An 18,511-nucleotide genomic window follows, 5' to 3' on the forward strand; every position below is an offset into this window, starting at 1 on the left:
CCTCGCCGGCCCCCGGGGCGGTTAGCGCTTCCGGGGTCGGAGGGTGCGCGGGGTTGAAAGCGGGCCGCTCCGCCCCGTCCCCCTCCCAGACCAGCAGAGGCAGCAGCCGGAGCAGCCGCAGCCTGCGCCCTCTCCCGCCCGCCCGCCCTCCGCCCGCCCGCCCGCCCTCCGCCGCCCTCCACCCGCCCCGGGGTCTCTTTCCCCCTTCCTCCTCCTCCTCCTCCACCCCCCCCTTCCTCCTCCGCCCGCCCGCGGGGCCCCCCTCGCCTTCCCGCCCGCCCCTATTGTTCCGCCCCCGGCCTCCCGCCCTTCCCCTTCCCGCCCGCTCCCCTTTTCCCCTCAGTCGCCTCGCGCCTGCAGGTAAGCTTCAAAATTCTCCCTCCGCCCCCGGCTATAGCTTTCTTTCCACTCTTGCCATCTTTCTCTGTGGGCTCCGGTCCTCGTCACGAGCCCCGGCCTCGCGTAGTACCGCGTGAGCGCCTACCCCCTCAGTCTGCCTGGCCGGCCATTCACGCGAGGCCCTGGCTCAGACGCGGCCTAGTAGGCCTCGCGCAAGGCCTACCCCCCTCCCCCCGCCTTTTCCCGGTGGCGGCTGCGCAGGAGTCAAGGAGGGCGCGCGCGCGGTAGGGGGGGCGGCGGTGGATTTGTTGGTTGAAGGGGGTTGGGGGAGGCGATGGCCGGCTTGCTGGCCGGGCGGGTGAGCGCGGCTCCCCGCGGGGGTCAGGCGCTGGCGCAGCCACACGAGGAGGCGCTACTAGCCCGGCCCCTCCCCCTGGATCGCAGCGCCCCCCCCCGACCGAACCGTTTATTTTTTTTCCCTTCTCTCTTTTCTAGTGGAGGGATGGGGGGGGCATTTTTTAATTGGAAAATGCTTGGGTGACCGAGGGGAGGGGGCCTGCGGAGTTAAAGAAAGGGTAAACGGGCTCCCAGTTACCGAGTTATTCAGGACGTTTTCTCGGGGTAACGAATTTTGAAATTACAAAATGCCTGCCGGTATAGACCCAGGCCGAGCTATTTATAGGAGAAGGGGTAATGGACTGCAGGATTAACAGCTGGATTTCTGGGATTGGGTACATTTATATTAACCTAGGCGGGAGAGGAATGACAGGGATTCTTGGATGTTTGGAGTTAGAAATGCACGTCTGTGCCTTAATCAAGAAATGGCTTTCTAATAGGTTTTTCAGTGTTCCTGCTCTTTTGAACTTGTGTTACTGTGGTATTTGAAAGTGATTCCAGTTACATTTGAGTGGGGATAAAGAGTTAAACTGCCAGTTTTTTTTTTTTTTTTTTTTTTTTTTTTTTAGCCTTAGCTTATTAAAAAGTCATTCTTAAAGACGTAACAGTCTCCCTCGCCCCCCCCCAGCACTGTTGTTTTTCCCTGAGTGAAAAGTGTTGAATTCTGGGATTTTGCCAACAATTCTATTTTGACAATGGGGGAATGAGGTGCTTTGGGGATGCAAAGTCTGTCTTTTAAAATAATCATATTTTGGAGGTAACCACAAGGCAGTTTGCCATATACAGAATGATTTGGCAGCAACTTAAACATTTTAAGTGTTTAGGGGATGGGCTTTGTGTTGGAACAAAGTTAAAACAGTGGCTGGTTTGTGAAGGGGGAAACTTAGCTGAAAGAGAGATCATTGATGTTGACTTTCGAAGGGATGGTTGCTAAAAACCTCACTGGTGAAATTTATCAACTTTGGAGAACCTTTTTAAAGCTAATGCTATTAGGTCCTAAGGAGGTATCATAGGAAAAAGTATATTCACAATTCTCTTTCTATGTTTGGTTAGTTATTCCAAGACAGAAATGTTAGGAATATTGTTTCAGATGATGGGTGGGGAAAGAGCTTTCTCTGTAGGAAAGGTTTATTCCTGCTGTTGCTTAAGACAACTATACAATAAATATTTAGCAGTAGTTTTATTTTCATTGTTTTCTTTGGAAGAAAATTTAAGATTTAATAGATTTGAATAAAGGTGGAGTGGTAACAAAGATTAATACGCAGAAGCAAGGCAGATTTTCAAATATGAGTGATTATCAAGTTGGGTCAGGAGAGGGGATGGGAGAAAGGACTCAGGATGTACTTAATGTATTGAGCCTTTTCCCAAAGGGGAATATGGAATCCCAGCCTTCATAGAGGCTTTTCAGATAGTGCCATTTTCAGTGAGGTTGTTGATTTAAATCTTATTAAAATTATTTGGTGTCATCTATCAACATTTGAAATTGTAATGTGAGCTATCTCTAAATTTTTTTTTTATCTAGAAATTGCTGCAAGTAAGAAAACTTAAAGTGTCCTTTCTTGCTCTCAACCTGAGCGTGCTACTTAACAGGGAAGCAAAAGGTCATCTGTCTGTCTGTAGTTGATTAGTTTGAGGTCTGGCCTCATGATTTCCAGGTGTTTCTGTATCCTGTCGAATCTTATTCTGTTGAAGGACAACTGGTGCACGTTCAGCAGTTCCTTTGCAACCATTGTGGATTGAAGGAATCTTCCTCCTCCTCAGAGTCAGCAGAAACCTTACCATTAAGGACAGCAGACTGAAGAGTCTCTTTCTATACTCTATCAGAACCTGAGCTGTAAATGGTTGTCATTAGTGCAGTTGTGCTGGGTGTATACAAGCTTCCCGATGGATAGGCTGTCATATAAGGAAAAGAGTCAAAAAACATTTGTAACAGTGAAAATGACTTTGGGAACTATTTCTCCTATTGTTTTCCCCTTCTGATTTTGGTCATGTTTGCATTTCAGTTTTTGGCTTCACCCCCACCAGTGACCAAAGACTTGACCACTCAAAGTCCAGCTCCCCAGAACACTGCTCGACATGGACACCGGTGTGATTGAAGGTGGATTAAATGTCACTCTCACCATCCGGCTACTTATGCATGGAAAGGTATGCACCAGCTTGGGAAATTGGGTCATAGTAACTGCTCGGGGAGAGGCCAGGAAGAGAGGGCATGCATCTTGGAGCTCATCAGATTAGCACTGTGGGGCATCTGGCTTTAGCAGTCTTCTCTATCAGAGTAGATGAGAGTGTAGTGGGAAAATGGACAGACTTTAGTAGGAAGCTCCACTGAGCAGGAAAGGCTTAACTAGAGGATGGAGCCAAAGACTCTCATACCTGGATAATAAGATTTTCCTCATCGAGATTGGTGTAGCTTGTGATAAATAACCTCTGCCAAGACAATTTTGGGAAACTATACAGGTTTGGTACTTCAAAAAATAAGTTATGTTAAACACAGAATAGTATTTGATTATTTCTGAATCATTATTCCTTCAGTATTCTTTGGTACCTTCAGTTATGTTTTGAACAAAGAAGAGAGTAAGCCTCCCTACTTCTCTTCCTAATAAATCTGAGTTTTTCCATTGTTTTGGACAGTTAAAAATTCCTTTTTATGATATGAACACTTGAGTTTCCTCTTATTTGACGCTAGTTTTCTCCATTGCAGGAAGTTGGCAGTATCATCGGAAAGGTAAGACTGTTTCACTTCAACTCTAATTACTATTTAGTTAGTCTTGGTTGAAACAGCGGTTGGAGCTCATTCTTGACTTTTCTTCTTACAGAAAGGAGAATCAGTTAAGAAGATGCGTGAGGAGGTGAGTTATAGGGGGCTGGGATGGGGGGCTAGTTTAAGGGTTGTTAAAAGCCCTTAAAGGCAAAATTTTTATTTAATGAGCAATTAGAAGGAATCAATAGGAGAATCTGGTGTTTTTCTGGCCTGGTTATTTGTAATCACATAATATGCTGGGAAATGTAGTTCCAATAAGCCTCAATTCATTCAAGCTTTAAGGCAGCTTCTGTAGTGTTGAGGGCAAACATGAGCAATGTTTGAAATCCGAAATTGGCTTGTGTTAAGATCATGCATATAGGTAGCTTCCTTGGTCATCTTATTTGGGAGGGGCTGTGTAATCTGTATATGCTCAGACCTTTTTGTCTGTTAACCTCTTGGCTTTGTTTTTTTAATCCAGAGTGGTGCACGTATCAACATCTCAGAAGGGAATTGTCCTGAGAGAATTATCACTTTGGCTGGACCCACTAATGCCATCTTCAAAGCCTTTGCTATGATCATTGACAAACTGGAAGAGGTTCGTTTTCACTCATTCCCCCCCTGAATCTTCATTTTAAAGAGCTTCTAGATAGCTCAGTGATTTTTCTAAGAGCTTTCTCAATTGAAGGCCAGACTGGATCATAAATCTGTAAATGGGTCCTTTACAAACCTCCTCTTCAGTGTTCCCAAAATTTAACCGTAAGTCACTTGAATCATTAAAAGGACTAGCTTGACTATTACTGAGGACTCAATGTAAAAAAAAAAAAAAAAAAAAAAAGTGTGAAAACCCATTTTTTATTTTTATCTTTTGACCAGTAGTTTTGAAGGTATGATGGTACTGCATTGGTAAACTTCATGTCCTCTAATTTATAGTTGAATGAACTTAAATAAATGTGCTTTTGTTAGGTGCCCTGATGAACACTAATATATGCCATAAATAACATATCTTTCAACTTTGGGTGCAGTTGGGATTTTTAAGAAATTCAGTCTGATAACTTTGTGTCAGAGCTATACTTGGAGGAAGAGAATATGTTTTATAGGTTTTCAGAAGAAAAATATCAATGCCAGTTTTTTGGCAGAAGGAAGTTTTGTTTTTGTTTTTTTGTTCACCAAGATCCCTCAACCTTCAGATACTCTACAACCATTGCCCTAGGTCTTCAGCCTCCTCCCCCTCTTCAGTAATGCTGCTAATCATGCATTTGACACCACAGGCAGAGGAGAGCTATTGGCTGCTGCTTGGTTGGTGGTTGGATACTTAATGGTGCCTGAAATTTTATCCTGGCCAAGATCAGAAATGTTATCTTTTGACCTGCAAGGCTCTGCTAATCCAGAGCTTGAAGCTTAAAAAACATTCAGAAAATTTATTCGTACTTTAACATGTCCTTGACTTTAGGGGCTTATGTTTAAGCACTTTTCAGGTCTAGCTACTACATAGAGATTAGGCTGAGAAGTGATGTTTAAACCACTTAATCTTCAGAGGGCTAAATTTAACTAGGTTAAAACCATGACTTTTTGGAAGTAGCATATTATGGGAAAGACAGTGGGCTTTGGAGCCAATACAGTCCTTTAATTTCAAATCTACAGCTTTTTAGATGTGATTGGGACGAGTACTTGGCCTCAGTTTCATTGTTTATATAATGGTGATTTTACCAAGAAATTAAAACAAATAGAAACACTTGCTTAATCTTTCTAATTTTCTAAGAGAACAGAATTGGTTATTTGAATTTGGGGTTGCATTGTTTCATCTGAATGTTTTAATTTTGACTTTGATATTGTTTCCCTTTACAGTCAATTCTGATTTCCAAAACAAACACTTTTCTTCCTCCATGAAAGAAACTGTATTTAGGGATAATCAGAGGAAGTTTGTAGGTGTTTTTATCTTTAAGGAAATAGTTGTTTTGGGGGTGGAGGGGGTAATATTTGAACTTTTGTTGATGGTAGATCATGACTGAAACGTCCCTTAAAAGGTTAAATGGTTCTTTTATAGCAGTTGTAGGTCCCAGGGATCTGCTTAAACTTAGATTCTTGTGTTCTCATTTCTTTTTGAAGGACATCAGCAGCTCTATGACCAATAGCACAGCTGCCAGTAGACCCCCAGTAACCCTGAGGCTGGTGGTCCCTGCTAGTCAGTGTGGCTCTCTCATTGGGAAAGGTGGTTGCAAGATCAAGGAAATACGAGAGGTTGGTGACTTTTGTGGTCTTGAAAATGTTTATTCTAAATGTGGCTTTCTCTGTTAATAGCTCTTAGTATGGCTTGGAAAAGTTAACGTTTGCAATGAAGGTTGTTATTAAAGTAGTAGTCCTAGACGATTATGATTTAATTGTGTATTGGGAAGAAAAGTATTACACAGTTGACACGTGTATATAAATAATGTGTAGGATGGTTTTTGTTTTTTGGTTTTGTTTTTACAATTCATATAACTTAACAGTAAGACAGAAGGTTAACCAGAATTTCTGTTGCAGATGATCTGTTTCTATTTTTCATTTGGCAATTTTTCCATGAGATTATATGCTTTTTTTGTGTGTCTGAAGAGATTAGAGTTTGATATGGAATGACAGCAAATATTTTCCTTGGCCAAACACCTAAATAGCAAGGGGAAAACAGGAAAGTATATTAGGATGTAGTTGTAATCCTGCTCCCTTTTAGGCTGGAATTTACATTGAATTACGGAAGCTTTTAATAGTATCTGGGAGTTACTAAATTGGATATTGGAATGAAATTTGAATGGCTTCTAAAGGAGTTTTTGGGATCATATTGTGCATGCCAGAAGAGCAGGGATTTTGGTTTTGTTTGATGTATTCCAAGCAACCTGGAATGGTGCCTGGTGCATAGAAGGGGCGTTATATAAATATTTGTTTAATAAAAGAATGAAAAGTGGGTGATATTTGTGGGGACTTTGATGGCTTACGAAGCTGTCATTAGCTGAAAGAAAACTATCTAGTAGGACCTTTTTCTTGAGAGCAGCTTAAATTTAGGCTGTTACTGACTTCCAGAGGCTAATTTATTTATAACTGTGATTAAACAGTCCTATCTGGAATAAGGGAAGAGTGGGAAGGGAGGATAAAAAGGGTAAAATAGGAAATGGGATAAGTATCGCTGCTGTAGAATTACTGCTTGGGGAATTGGAAGAGCATGAATCGTTTTTCTCTGATTTTTAAAAATTTTCTTTCTACCCCAAAGAGTACAGGGGCTCAGGTCCAGGTGGCAGGGGATATGCTCCCCAACTCAACTGAGCGGGCCATCACTATTGCTGGCATTCCGCAATCCATCATTGAGTGTGTGAAACAGATCTGCGTGGTCATGTTGGAGGTAAGCCCTCAGGCTCATGCTGAGAATGGGGGGAGGGTGATTGTAGGGAGACAGACTGATCTATATTTAGTAAGACTAGAATTAGGTGAAGCTGTTAGAAGCCTCCAGTGGGGGTGGGGAAGAGGTTCCGTGAGTTCATATTTTCCTCCCCCCCCCCCCCCCCCTTTCTTATAGTCTGAGCAAAAATAGAAACTGTTAAGCAGCCCTGATCTTTTGGTTTACAGCAATTCTAGCAGGGTTGGTAGGGGAAGATTCACTACTTGGTCTGAGTGGACAAAATATGTAACTGGGTTCCAGAGAAACTGAGTTAAGTTGCCTTTTGGATTACAGTATTTTGGCTATGTGCAACTTTGACGTATTCTTCAAATTAATTTCCATGTTTTAAGGCAGGATTATATTCAAAATCTTTCTATATGAAAAAAAACTTACCTGTGATGGTGTTTATGAATAATTTGTGAGGTCCTGGTAGTATATGCTATCCAGTTAAAACAAGAATAGCAAAATTAAGGGAAAATAAAACATTTAGAACTGCCATTGAGATGTTCCTATATTCATGAGAAAAGGATTTTCCAGTAGAATTTAGGAAAATGTTGATCGAGCCTTTGAACTACTTACCGTGTATATTTCTCTAGGCATAATATTTGGGTACTTTATTTCATTTCCTGTTTAGGCCAAAATGTAAGATCCTAAATTACCAACTTCATATATACACATAGAGGTTTGTCATGTTCATTAGTTTTATTTGAAAACATGGAAATAATGCGTAAATTATTACAGGGGAATCTGCCTTGATGAGAATTAGTGTGAGCTGTGTAGTCCACGGACCCATCTTACTGCTTTAAAGGCAAATAACTGCAGATGATTTGAGATTAGATCTAGCCAGAGACAACGTTGGTAGGTGAGGGGATGGAAATTAATACAGTTTTTAATATAACTGACCTGTGTGAGCTTAAGCCACACAGCTGAAGCAGCTTTGAAACCTTATCTCTTTTTGTTTTTTTCCCCTCTGACTCTCTCCCAGTCCCCCCGAAGGGCGTGACCATCCCGTACCGGCCCAAGCCGTCCAGTTCTCCAGTCATCTTTGCAGGTGGTCAGGTAAGAAAATTCTTATTGGTGGGCTACAATGAACAAGGATTATATTTGAAATGTAAACTTTGCCAGCAGCACACCAGGCCACTCTGCATGCTTGCTGAAACCTATACTCTGGCCATAGTTTGACCTGCTTTTAGTTTTATTTTTTGTACTGGAGAAAGCTCTGAATGCCAAGCTCTTAATTTTTAGCAGGCAATGGGAGTTTTGTAGGCACTCGGAAGAGGTAATTTACTTGGTAATTTAAGGTGGGTTGGGTTAGAAGAAAGGGTTAAATTGCCTTGGTGTCACTACTTCTTTCCCTTCCCCCCCCACCCCATCCATGCTTTTTAATGTGTGGGGTGTTCTTTAGAGGTCTGAATAAAAGTAGCAAAGGATTGGACCTCTGAAGGAGATTCTGGATGGTGGTCTCAAAATTGGGGGGTTCCTAAACTTGAGTGTCCTACAAACTTCCCCTCCCCCCCCACCTCACCTCCCCTACTCCTACCCCTTCACTCCCAAACTCCAGTGTGTTGTTCCCCCAGACTCTTAACCTCATAAGCTGGTTTGAACCCACATGGCATAACTGAAACCAGCCCGGGGTAAGGGTTCAGTGTGCAAGAATAGAAGGGGGAGAGCATGTTGGGCTGTGGTGCTATGACCTTTGGTGTTAGAGTAAGAACACCAAAGCACCCCCTTGGCCTCTTTCTACTTCACCCACCTAAACTCTTGATCTTTGGCATATGGTTTATTCTGAAGTTAGATTTTTATGACAAGAGCACGGGTTAGACCCATGGTAGTTTTATGCTTTGTTGTTAGTATTTGAGGAGTAGGTAGGTCAGTTTTTTAAATGTTGGGGTTCAGGTTGAAATAGTGACCTTCATTTTGGTGGCTGCCTAAGCAAGCAAGTACATTGTTCAAAATGCCTTTTCCCGATGAGGGGCTGGCCTGTTACAAGCACACTTAATTAGTTCCATCTTGTGTTTGAATTGGGGGAAGCCTAAACGAAGTCCATCCCATTCACATTCTATTTTGAGTTGGCATAAAACTGAACAAGAATTTGGGGACTTAGTTTGTCATGTGCTTCTGGGAGCTTTCACAAGAAATTAATCATGTCACAGTATTAGCTTGAGACAGTGTAGTACCTTGCTTTATAGAAACTGGATTGGTCAAAGGGTTCCGACAGTCTGGATAGGCAGGATAAACAAAGGCCCAGAGTCAGTATAGTATAGCAAGGAGGCTTAGCCTTAGGAGTTTTCCCTTCTCCCCAGGAACTCCATGTTCCTGCTCTTCTGGATTCTTCCACTCCCATTTGGGATTGTAAAGAGTCCCATGCTGCATAGCAGCAATTCTCTATAATTCATTTCCCTTTCCTTTCCTCCTCTTTCCACCTCCCCCTTCTTACCTCTTTGCTTCCCCCCCACCCTCCCCCACCCTTTATTCAGTTGACCACCCTCTAAAGGCTTGCAGCTTCTTTCATGAGTGGCCCTTATTATTCCCACGGGCCTTTTTAAATGGACCCATTTATGCAACGTCCACAGATGGACCTGTATCTTTTGTTCCTTTGTGACAAAAGTGGGCTCTATAGGGGTTCAACTTAATCCCACAGTGACCAGTAGCTGGCATCAGCTCTGTTGCCCCACCCCTTCATTCTTACTGAAAATAGCCCAATTGTGCAGTGTGATACCTGCCACAAGGTAACTTTTTTTTTTTAAATTCACTGATTGCAGCTCGTTTCAAATTGTGTCGTGAGCTCCTTTTTAAAGGAAAAGAAAAAATTAAACAACTTTTTTTGTGTGAATTTCATGCTGGTGACAAGGTGCCGGATTGACAGCCCTGGAGACTGAAATCCTCTATTTATCCACAGGACAGGTACAGCACAGGCAGCGACAGTGCGAGCTTTCCCCACACCACCCCGTCCATGTGCCTCAACCCTGACCTGGAGGGACCACCTCTAGAGGTGAGAGGGGATGTTCAGTCTCCAAGGCTCACTCAATCCTTCCGCCTCAGCCGAGACTGCCAACACGCGGGGGGCCAGTGGCGCTGGTGATTTTTGTGCTGTGGACACCACCTGTCCACGGGGACCTGGACTGACCCCCCCCACCTCATTTCACACAGGCCGCGTAGCCCACCAGATGGTAACACCAACTCTTTTTTTTCTTTTTTTTTTTTTTTTTCCTTTTTTTTTTTCCTTTTTTTTTTTTTTTTTTTCCTTTTTTTGTTGTTCAACCCTTCTTCCCCATCTCCCACTCTTCCTATCCCATTTTCACCTTCCCACCCCCCCACCTGGGTGCACTTTTGGGGGTACTGGCCACTGTGATGTGAAAAGCTTCACATCCTGTTAACCAGCCACTCCTTCCCCTCCCTTCCTGTTCCTCCTTGTCCCCCACCCCATTGCCCTGAAGACCCAGCTCCCTTTTCGGAGGTTATGGTGTGGGGGGAGGAGGGTGTAGTGGGAGCTGCAAGTGCCTTTTATGGAGTGGGAGGTGGGAGAAGGTGCAGGATTTAGAACACAGTGATTTATTTTATTTATTTGTGTTCCTGTGATCAGCTCCCTAGTGTTAGGGATTAAACTAGCTTCTAGTGCACTTAAGGTCTTTAGGCAGATGTAGAAAAAAATTAGATAGGGAAAGGGAAGTGTTATAGAACATGCTGTATAGGTTTATGCAGATACAAACATTCATGTCACCATGATTGGCATAAGGGTTGGGGTGGTTGAGGGAAGAGACCATTTTCCTCCTAGGCTGTCTTGTACAGAGGGAGAAAGGGGGCTTGGTCAATCGAGGCATTCCTTAATCCACTTCCCACCTTTTCATTAAGAAACAAATGTGTATTTTGCCTTTGATTGCAGGGAACTTGGCTCCCTTCATAGGCCTCCTGGAATAAGTCATCATATTTAGGTTTCAAAGAAAGCCAACTCAGGTCTGACTGTATTTGTGAGATACCATCTACTGCCTCAATCTGTGGCCTCCCCCATCTTTAGTTCAACTCTGGCTTCCTGGCTAGTTGAAATCTGTCTCCCCCTCTCCCTCTGGGTGGCTGTCCCTGATTGGTTTTTTTTAATAGGAACTGTTTTCCTCCTTTTGTAGGCCTATACCATTCAAGGACAGTATGCCATTCCACAGCCAGATGTAAGTTTTGTTTTCACTTCTTGTTTTGAAAAGTTCCCTTTCCCATCCAAAATTGTCTCACTCTTTCTTCCACATAGGCAGAAGTGAGTTGGGTCTTAAGCATATGGAGTATTGTTTTCCTCACAAGGTGAACCCCATCTTTTGGCCCTTAAATAATCTGTAATTAGGGCATAGTAGCACCTTGTTTGCCTTCTGATAATATAATCACTGGAAATTATAATCCAGCAAATTATTAGATTCTGTTTTATCCTGTTTTCCAGATTACTGTGTCTAAAAAAGAAATGTTCTGTGGTGTATTATCATTTGTTATTCCAGGGCACAGTCTAAATTGACAGTGGACTGACTGCATCTCTTCATGGAGTCCTTTCTGTGGGGGAGGAGTGGGAGGTTGGGTTTGCCCTTGGGTACTGTACTCCTCAATTTGAGGTGACAATTTAAAAAGCATCTGGAGGGGTGGAAAAGGGGCTTATTTACACAGGGAAGAATAAGAAGCTGAATATTTGGGAATTCAACTCCATAAAACCTTTCTTGCCACTAAAAACTCCTACTTAAAAGTGCTGGTATTCAGATTTCCTTTAAGGGCATTTTCTTTCTGCACTTTTCTCTATCATTACTAACCCTTTCAGGTGCTGAGCATTAGACTTGGGAACTTGGGTTTGGTTCTTGGTTAGTGTTTGGCCCAAGAGAGAAAGTAGCCTTGAGGAGGGATTGTTGTAGAACTGCCAGGGTAGTGTATATATAGGTGAAGAAGAAACGCTGTAGAAATCTTTTGGTGAGGGGGTGCTGAGTCCAGTTTGGTTTCATCTTAATCTTTCTCCTCCTTGCAGTCTCCCTGCCCCCTCATCTCCTTCCCTCCTCCTGATAATGACAGAATCCTGCATGGTGTGTTTCCCTAGCACCACTGCACAGTTTGTTTACCTAGCCTGTCTGTGCTTGTCCCTGGGGCAACTGTTGCAATGGCTGCAAACACCTTCATTAAGTAGCCCACAAGGGGATGGTTGTTGGGCAGGTGCTGCTGCTTTTCTTTCACACACCCAAAATGCATTCATTCTCTTTACTGTGCCCTTTCTATTTCTAACCCTTACCTTCATATTTTGCCCCATCCCCAGGATTGTGGTATAAGCCCCATCCTATGTTGTAGTTTGAGTAGTAGAGTCAACTTTGGGGATCAGGAGCTCTGCATTTTCAAATTTGAATGTGCGTGAGCCCTGGCTCTCTTACTCTTCTAATGCCAACCTCTCCTGTTTCCTCCCTGCAGTTGACCAAGCTGCACCAGTTGGCAATGCAACAGTCTCATTTTCCCATGACGCATGGCAACACCGGATTCAGTGGTATGGATACCTCAGTGTTTATTTCTGTAAGGTGTAGTGCAAGACAGAGGCCAGCCCCAAGGTCTCAGTTTGACATCTGTTTAAAACATACTTCATTACCCAGCATCCTGCTGGTTTAAACTTGCCTGTCTTCTATCGCTAAACTGAAAGAGGTAATGTGTTTGTTAACTTGGTTTTCATTTGGGGTGAGTTATTCTAATAAAAAATAAAATAAAAAAAGGCCCTGGAAGGTTTGGGGTGAGGTCTGGGGATGCTTGTCAGGCAAAGGGTAGGCTGATATTTCTTCTAACCCATCCTCACTGCTGCCCCTTTGATCTGATTGGCACCCCCTTTCTCTCCACCAGCTATTCACAGATCTGGGTAGAGAATCCATTTGTGCCAAATTGTGTAGTTGTTTTTGTTTTGTTTTGTTTTTGGGGTTTTTTTTTTCTGTATAAGGAATAACTTGTCCGATAGGGTTAGGATGAGACCACCAAACTCATTTTCACTTGTATCTTAACAGGCATTGAATCCAGCTCTCCAGAGGTGAAAGGCTATTGGGGTAATGATTAAAAAAAAAAATCTGTAGTATTCTACTGTTATATTAATAAACTGGTGGGAGTCTTGTTTCACTGCCCATGACATACCAGCAACATGCACATGGCAGAAAGGAGCTGAGAGAGCAAAGGGGTGGGCCTGGTGCCCCTGAGGGTCCCTTGATGGATCTGGCCAACCCCCTTCTAAAAATGTTGAGTTTAGCAGCCACAGCTGAGAGCAAGACTAGCTTTGAGAGTTAGCCAGCTGACCTGGTTGGGTCCAGATGTCAGTATTATTGATGGGTATGAGTGTTTGCTAATGGGATTTTTTTCTTTTTCTTTGGAAAACAAAATAAAAACCAGAACAAATTACTGAGCAATTGAGCAAAAGACAGGGAATAAATCTGGAGAAATAAACTTTCCTCACCTGGCTGCCATTTCATTCTCTCTGACCTTCAAGTGTAGGTTAGGATTGGGGGAGGTGTTAATCTGATACAGGTATATTTAAAGCAACTCTGCATGTGTGCCAAAAGCCCATGGTACCCAGTAACAGGCATGATATTGGCACTGGTGCTAGTGAGCATCAGGTGAGATAAAATTGGAACACAACAGCAGCAGGAAATCCTAAGCAGAAAAGGGGAGCAGTGCAGAAGGACTTGGTTAGATTTTGGTCCTTTTTGAGTATACTACATTCCCTTGCCCCTTGCTTCCATCCCCTTATATGCTAATAGGCTGGGCTTTGCAGGAAATGGCATGAAATCAGCTCTTCTGAGTGTACAGAGGAACCTTTCCAGCATTATTTCTGTACCCTTTCCCCTCTTTCCTCTTTGGAGGCTTCCAAGTTAGTGATGAATCCCAACAGCCAATGCTGGGTTTCCAGTTTGTTTCCTTCTGTTAGGTTAATGTGCAAATCAGTGGGGGGTTTGTATGCTTTGCATTGAACTTCCTTGCTCTCTTCTGTCTTTTAGCAGGTTTGGATGCATCTGCTCAGACTACTTCTCATGAACTCACCATTCCAAACGATGTAAGTATAGTTAATAGGGTTTCATGGGATAAAAAAGAGTGTTGATGCAGTGTCATGCCACTTACAAGACCTAGGGAAGAAAATGGGTTTTTTAAAAAAGATCCCAAATTAAAAATTTTAAAGTATGTAGAATCTGAATGAAAACTGGTGGAGAAAATTGATAACACTATTGTGTTGAGGTTTCATGAGGCAGAAAGAACCTTTTTTGTTTCAGATAGAATATCCCATCGGCCTTGGCTTCTTGTATAATCTGAAGCCTTATACTTAAAGCAGCAGTTCAATGTTCTGTGTTGTCCAGCATAATAGTCACTAACCACATGTGGTTATTTAAATTGTGAGAATAATAAAATAATTACCTCAGTTTCTCAGTCTCACTATCTACATTAAATGTGTTCAGTATCACTTTATTAGTGTACAGTATCAGACAGTATGAATGGAGACCCAAGTTTTTACTTTTTTCTGAAGGAAAAGCATTCGAAATTAGCCAGAATTCTTACCGGTGTATTAAAATGGTAATCATAGGATGAATTTGGCATCTTTGTTGCCAAAAACCAGAGACCTTTATTGTCCCTTGCCATGATAAACTGGTTTGTTACGATGTTGCCTGTTTTATTTTGTCTAGTTAGTACCCTGAGGAAATAAGCTGATGTTACTAGGAGTCAGTCAGCTGAGAGTTGGCTCTGACCTGTTAGTGGTCAGACAAAACAATAGGGCACAAGTTGAGATGCAGTCTATAACTCAAGTTTTTAAATCAGGAGTGAGTAGAGTGTGTAGAATGCAGATAGTAGTTTCTGTTCCCATTATCATGGACTGGAGCTATAAAAGGCTGGAGGGGTAGGATGGAATTCTTGGACCTAGCCATGCAATTCTTAATTTGGTGTGCCTTGTTTTTTTTCCTTAAGTTGATTGGCTGCATAATCGGGCGCCAAGGCGCCAAAATCAATGAGATCCGTCAGATGTCTGGGGCGCAGATCAAAATTGCGAACCCAGTGGAAGGATCTACTGATAGGCAGGTTACCATCACTGGATCTGCTGCCAGCATTAGCCTGGCTCAATATCTAATCAATGTCAGGTAAGGGTTCCCTCCCTGCCTTTTTTGTCTTGTTGGTGGCAACACAAGTAATGTGTGTTTTGGGGAAAGCTACAATGTATTACTAAATGTGGGAGTATTTGGGGGATGGGAGTGGGGATGGGTGGAGATGGCAATAAAGTTTAAGTCTAGCCCTACCTTAATCCATTTTTAGTGTAGCAGAGAAAGTAACCAGATTGTAATAAAATTGTATGGGGGAGGGGGACAGAAGGCTTGCATTTGACTTGCTGTTTTTAGGAGTGGAAAGAGTATGACTTCACTAGCAGAATAGTGCTCTGACCAGAGCACCTATAGTGACTTAAAACCAAATGTAGGTCTTTTGCTGTATGTATCATAGACCAATATTTCTTTCATTGATTGGGTTTAGTCTCCAAAACGCCCTAATTGATACAAGAAAAATGTGTGACAGCAAGGTAGTTTCTGGGAAGCAACCATTACCACTTACTCTGAAAACATCCATTTTTCTCAAATTGCAAATGTGTTCCATTGTTCACAGCTTGTGGGAAAGGGGAGGCATAGGTTTGGGAATATTTCAGAAATGTCTAGTATGTTTTCTTTCTTTCTTTTTTTTTTTTTCTCCCACCATCTCATACCTTAATGACTTCTGAGGTTTCATTTTTCTTTACCAAACCGAGCTGATGTTACCACACAAGATAGTTGTAGCAGGACCATTCCAGTGGGCATTCTACAAGGCATTTATATTTCTTGCTTTCTCAGCACAAGTGCTTAAGTCATGTTTTTAATTGCTTACTAACATTCTAAGCCAGTTAGCCATTGCCCAAGGGGCTTAGCCATCCTTTTTCTGTAGATTTTTGTCTAGTTGTCGTTTACCTCTGTTAAAACTATTCAGTCTTTGTTGCGCATAAAAGGTGTTAAGAGTTCAGGGGAAAGGAATTCATACAAATGAAGTCCATATTACATTTATAGTCACTGGCTTTGTATTTATTCCATTGTCTTTTATCTCCTGGTTAAGAATTTATCAATTCCCCAGTGGTTTTGACTTTTGCCTGAAGCCTTTTAATGTCTTGAGGTACTTACTAGTATTTATGTAGAAAAAGACTTTTTTGTGTCTAGATCTGCTTTCTTGTACCAAGCACATCAGATTCTTAACATTTCAGTGTGAAATGGTGGTAAACTTTCTGCATAGGCTGTTTGCAAAGGTTTGTTGTCTTGTTTCTAATTGGGGTATGGGGAGGAGTTAAGTGGCGATAATCATGTTCTTGGAAGCTGGAGATGGCTTTCTTCTGCTTGGGTAGGCTTGCTCTGAATATTGTCAGGTAGTGCTTAAATGGAAGTGGTTTGTTTGACTCCTGTACCTGGGTCAGTGTCTACATTGGAAGGAACCAGAACTTCACCAGAGTTTCCTGATTCAGTCACTCTTTTCAGGATCATCCTTATTTTATTGAATGGCTGGTTATTTAGAGTCATCCTATTTAATGAAACTGTCCAAACTGAATTTGTGTTACAACTTTTTAAAGCTTCATTTAACACCGAAGCAAAGACTACATGCACAAAGCATACGCTTCACTTCCCCATCTTGGCCCAGTTTGAATACAAAAAGGAAACTAGTTTTACTACCAGGCAAGAAAGATTTCTCTGCTTTCAGTAATGGAGTCTGAGTGTTTCTGCTCTTATTCTGTCAGTCTGAGTCCTTTCTTTATCCCCTGCTTTATGGATTGTAAGGGTCTCTGGACTTCGGTAAACAAAATGGAATCTTAAGAGGAGGGTCCCTGCCCTTAAAGAGTTAAACTTGTGGGGCAGGTTGTCCAGACAGTTCTCAGCAAATACTGCAGTTCTGCTTTAGAAACATGCAGGCATTTGGGAGCTGCCAGGTCATTACTATTATTTAGAGTTTATTTTAAGAATAGAGGCGTATTTTTATATTTTTAAATGAGGTTTTCAGCAGTGCAGAAGTATGTTCCAGTTCTGTAAGGTCTCTATTAGAAGTATGATCAGTCAAAAACAAAAGGCTTTTTTTCTCACCCCCTCCTCCTACCAGAAATGAAGCTTTCCTAGTTCTTATCTATACTTCTGTTCTCAGCATTTTTCTTTGAAAATGCTACATTCTTTAAAGTTTTGAAATTAGTGACCTACTTTGGTTTCTTGTCCTTTCCCATCGTGATATATTGGTTAGTTTGCTGTGGAGATGGAAGCAAACTTCAGTGCAAAGGGGAAAATTTTCTAATTCTGTATAATAACATTCCACAGCTTCACAAGTGATTGGTGGGTGAGAGACATTTGTTCTTTGTTTGGAGATTGATACAAGTATTCTTTCATTTTCTACTTTGAAATCCTTTGACTCCTGAGTTGGATTCATGTGTCAGATACACGGAAGTGTCCTCTGTGTGATTTCTTTTCTCAGTCTGTCAGCTTTTCCTTCACCATAGCAGTTTTAAATAGCATCGTGGAATGGAATTTGGCAAAGTATACATTTTTAGAGGGTGGGACACAGACTTAAAGAAAGGTAGCTTATCACAAGTTGGTATTAGGTCTTCCTAATGTGCAACCAGAGGCACTTAACTGATAACAAGCAGTTTTTGTCCTGTACTTTTTCCCTTTTGTGGTCTTCCCTTCCACCCACCCTTTTTTTTTTGTTCCTTTTTTTCCTCTGTTACAGTTTAGAAAACGCTAAACCCTCCTCCCAGGCAGCCTCCGTCACGATCCCTGATCACCTCAGCATCAACCTCTCTCAACCCTCCACCCCTTCTTCTTCTTCTTCCTCCTCCACCACCACCCCCTCGCTCGCCACAGCGGGGACCTCCGACGCACCCTCCAGCCTCCCCAACCCTCTTCCGACCGCCCCTTGTGTCTCCAGTCTGCTTGGCATGAAACCCATCCCTCTCCTGGCTCTAAATGTTGTGTCTGCTGCTAAGGGTACCGGGGCTTCAGCTACCACCACCACCACCTCTGCCGTGCCATGTGTAACTAACAAACTGAAAGGCGAGAAACAGAGATTCTCCCCCTACTGATTGAATATCTTGAGGCACCCCCTCAAGTATTCCTTGGTTTATTTTGTTTTTCTTTGTTAACATTGGTGAGAACCAAACAATTGTGAGCTTGTGACCGTTTCCTTTTTACTATTTTGGGAATAACAGGGTGGGGGTGGGGGCAATGGTAACCTGGGGTTAGGTTTAGGCCATTTCATCGGAGTGCCTGTTTCAGAGTCTGACTTGTTGAATTCTTTATCTAGAGCCACAGTTCTTGCTCTTCTTTTTCATTCTGTTACTTTTTTGTAGCTTTATTCTGCATTGCAATATAACAATGTGTTAGGCTCTGTGTTAATGAATAAAAGCTTCTCCGTTAACTTTTTTTTTTTAATTATTTAATGGTTATCAGCAGGCCTTCTTGGCCAGATTTGTGTTTCTAGCTGTAATAAAGTTGCCACAGTAAGAACTTTAGTTGATTGTGTGCTGTGAAGGGTAAAGGGGTGGGGAGCTTGTGACCTGTGGCTACTCAATTTAGGGATTGTATAAAACTGACTCGGGCTTGTTTGTATCCCTGGTTAAT

The 18,511-nt window shown here is 42.4% G+C and overlaps 1 protein-coding gene across 1 annotated transcript; it reads left to right on the top strand.

The window, feature by feature from the left end:
• Nucleotides 1-271: 271 nt before the first annotated feature.
• Nucleotides 272-18,308, top strand: PCBP2 (poly(rC) binding protein 2). The gene is made up of 15 exons (XM_042946686.1): nt 272-360; nt 2,739-2,880; nt 3,437-3,460; nt 3,552-3,584; nt 3,957-4,073; nt 5,585-5,716; nt 6,717-6,881; nt 7,878-7,940; nt 9,781-9,873; nt 11,003-11,044; nt 12,303-12,375; nt 12,878-12,916; nt 13,859-13,914; nt 14,817-14,986; nt 17,622-18,308. The coding sequence occupies exons 2-15, from the start codon at nt 2,812-2,814 to the stop codon at nt 17,971-17,973; spliced, it is 1,428 nt and encodes a 475-aa protein (XP_042802620.1). The 5' UTR covers nt 272-360; nt 2,739-2,811; the 3' UTR covers nt 17,974-18,308.
• The last annotated feature ends 203 nt before the right edge of the window (nt 18,309-18,511 follow it).

Source organism: Panthera leo, chromosome B4 (genome assembly GCF_018350215.1).
Source record: "Panthera leo isolate Ple1 chromosome B4, P.leo_Ple1_pat1.1, whole genome shotgun sequence".
Lineage (NCBI taxonomy): Eukaryota > Metazoa > Chordata > Mammalia > Carnivora > Felidae > Panthera > Panthera leo.

Bases quoted from the DNA above. Each gene is read 5' to 3' on its own strand.
- PCBP2 (XM_042946686.1), top strand. From the start codon at position 2,812: ATGGACACCGGTGTGATTGAAGGTGGATTAAATGTCACTCTCACCATC. The intron at 13,915-14,816 runs GTAAGTATAGTT...TTTTTCCTTAAG, and splicing joins AACTCACCATTCCAAACGAT to TTGATTGGCTGCATAATCGG. The intron at 14,987-17,621 runs GTAAGGGTTCCC...CCTCTGTTACAG, and splicing joins CAATATCTAATCAATGTCAG to TTTAGAAAACGCTAAACCCT.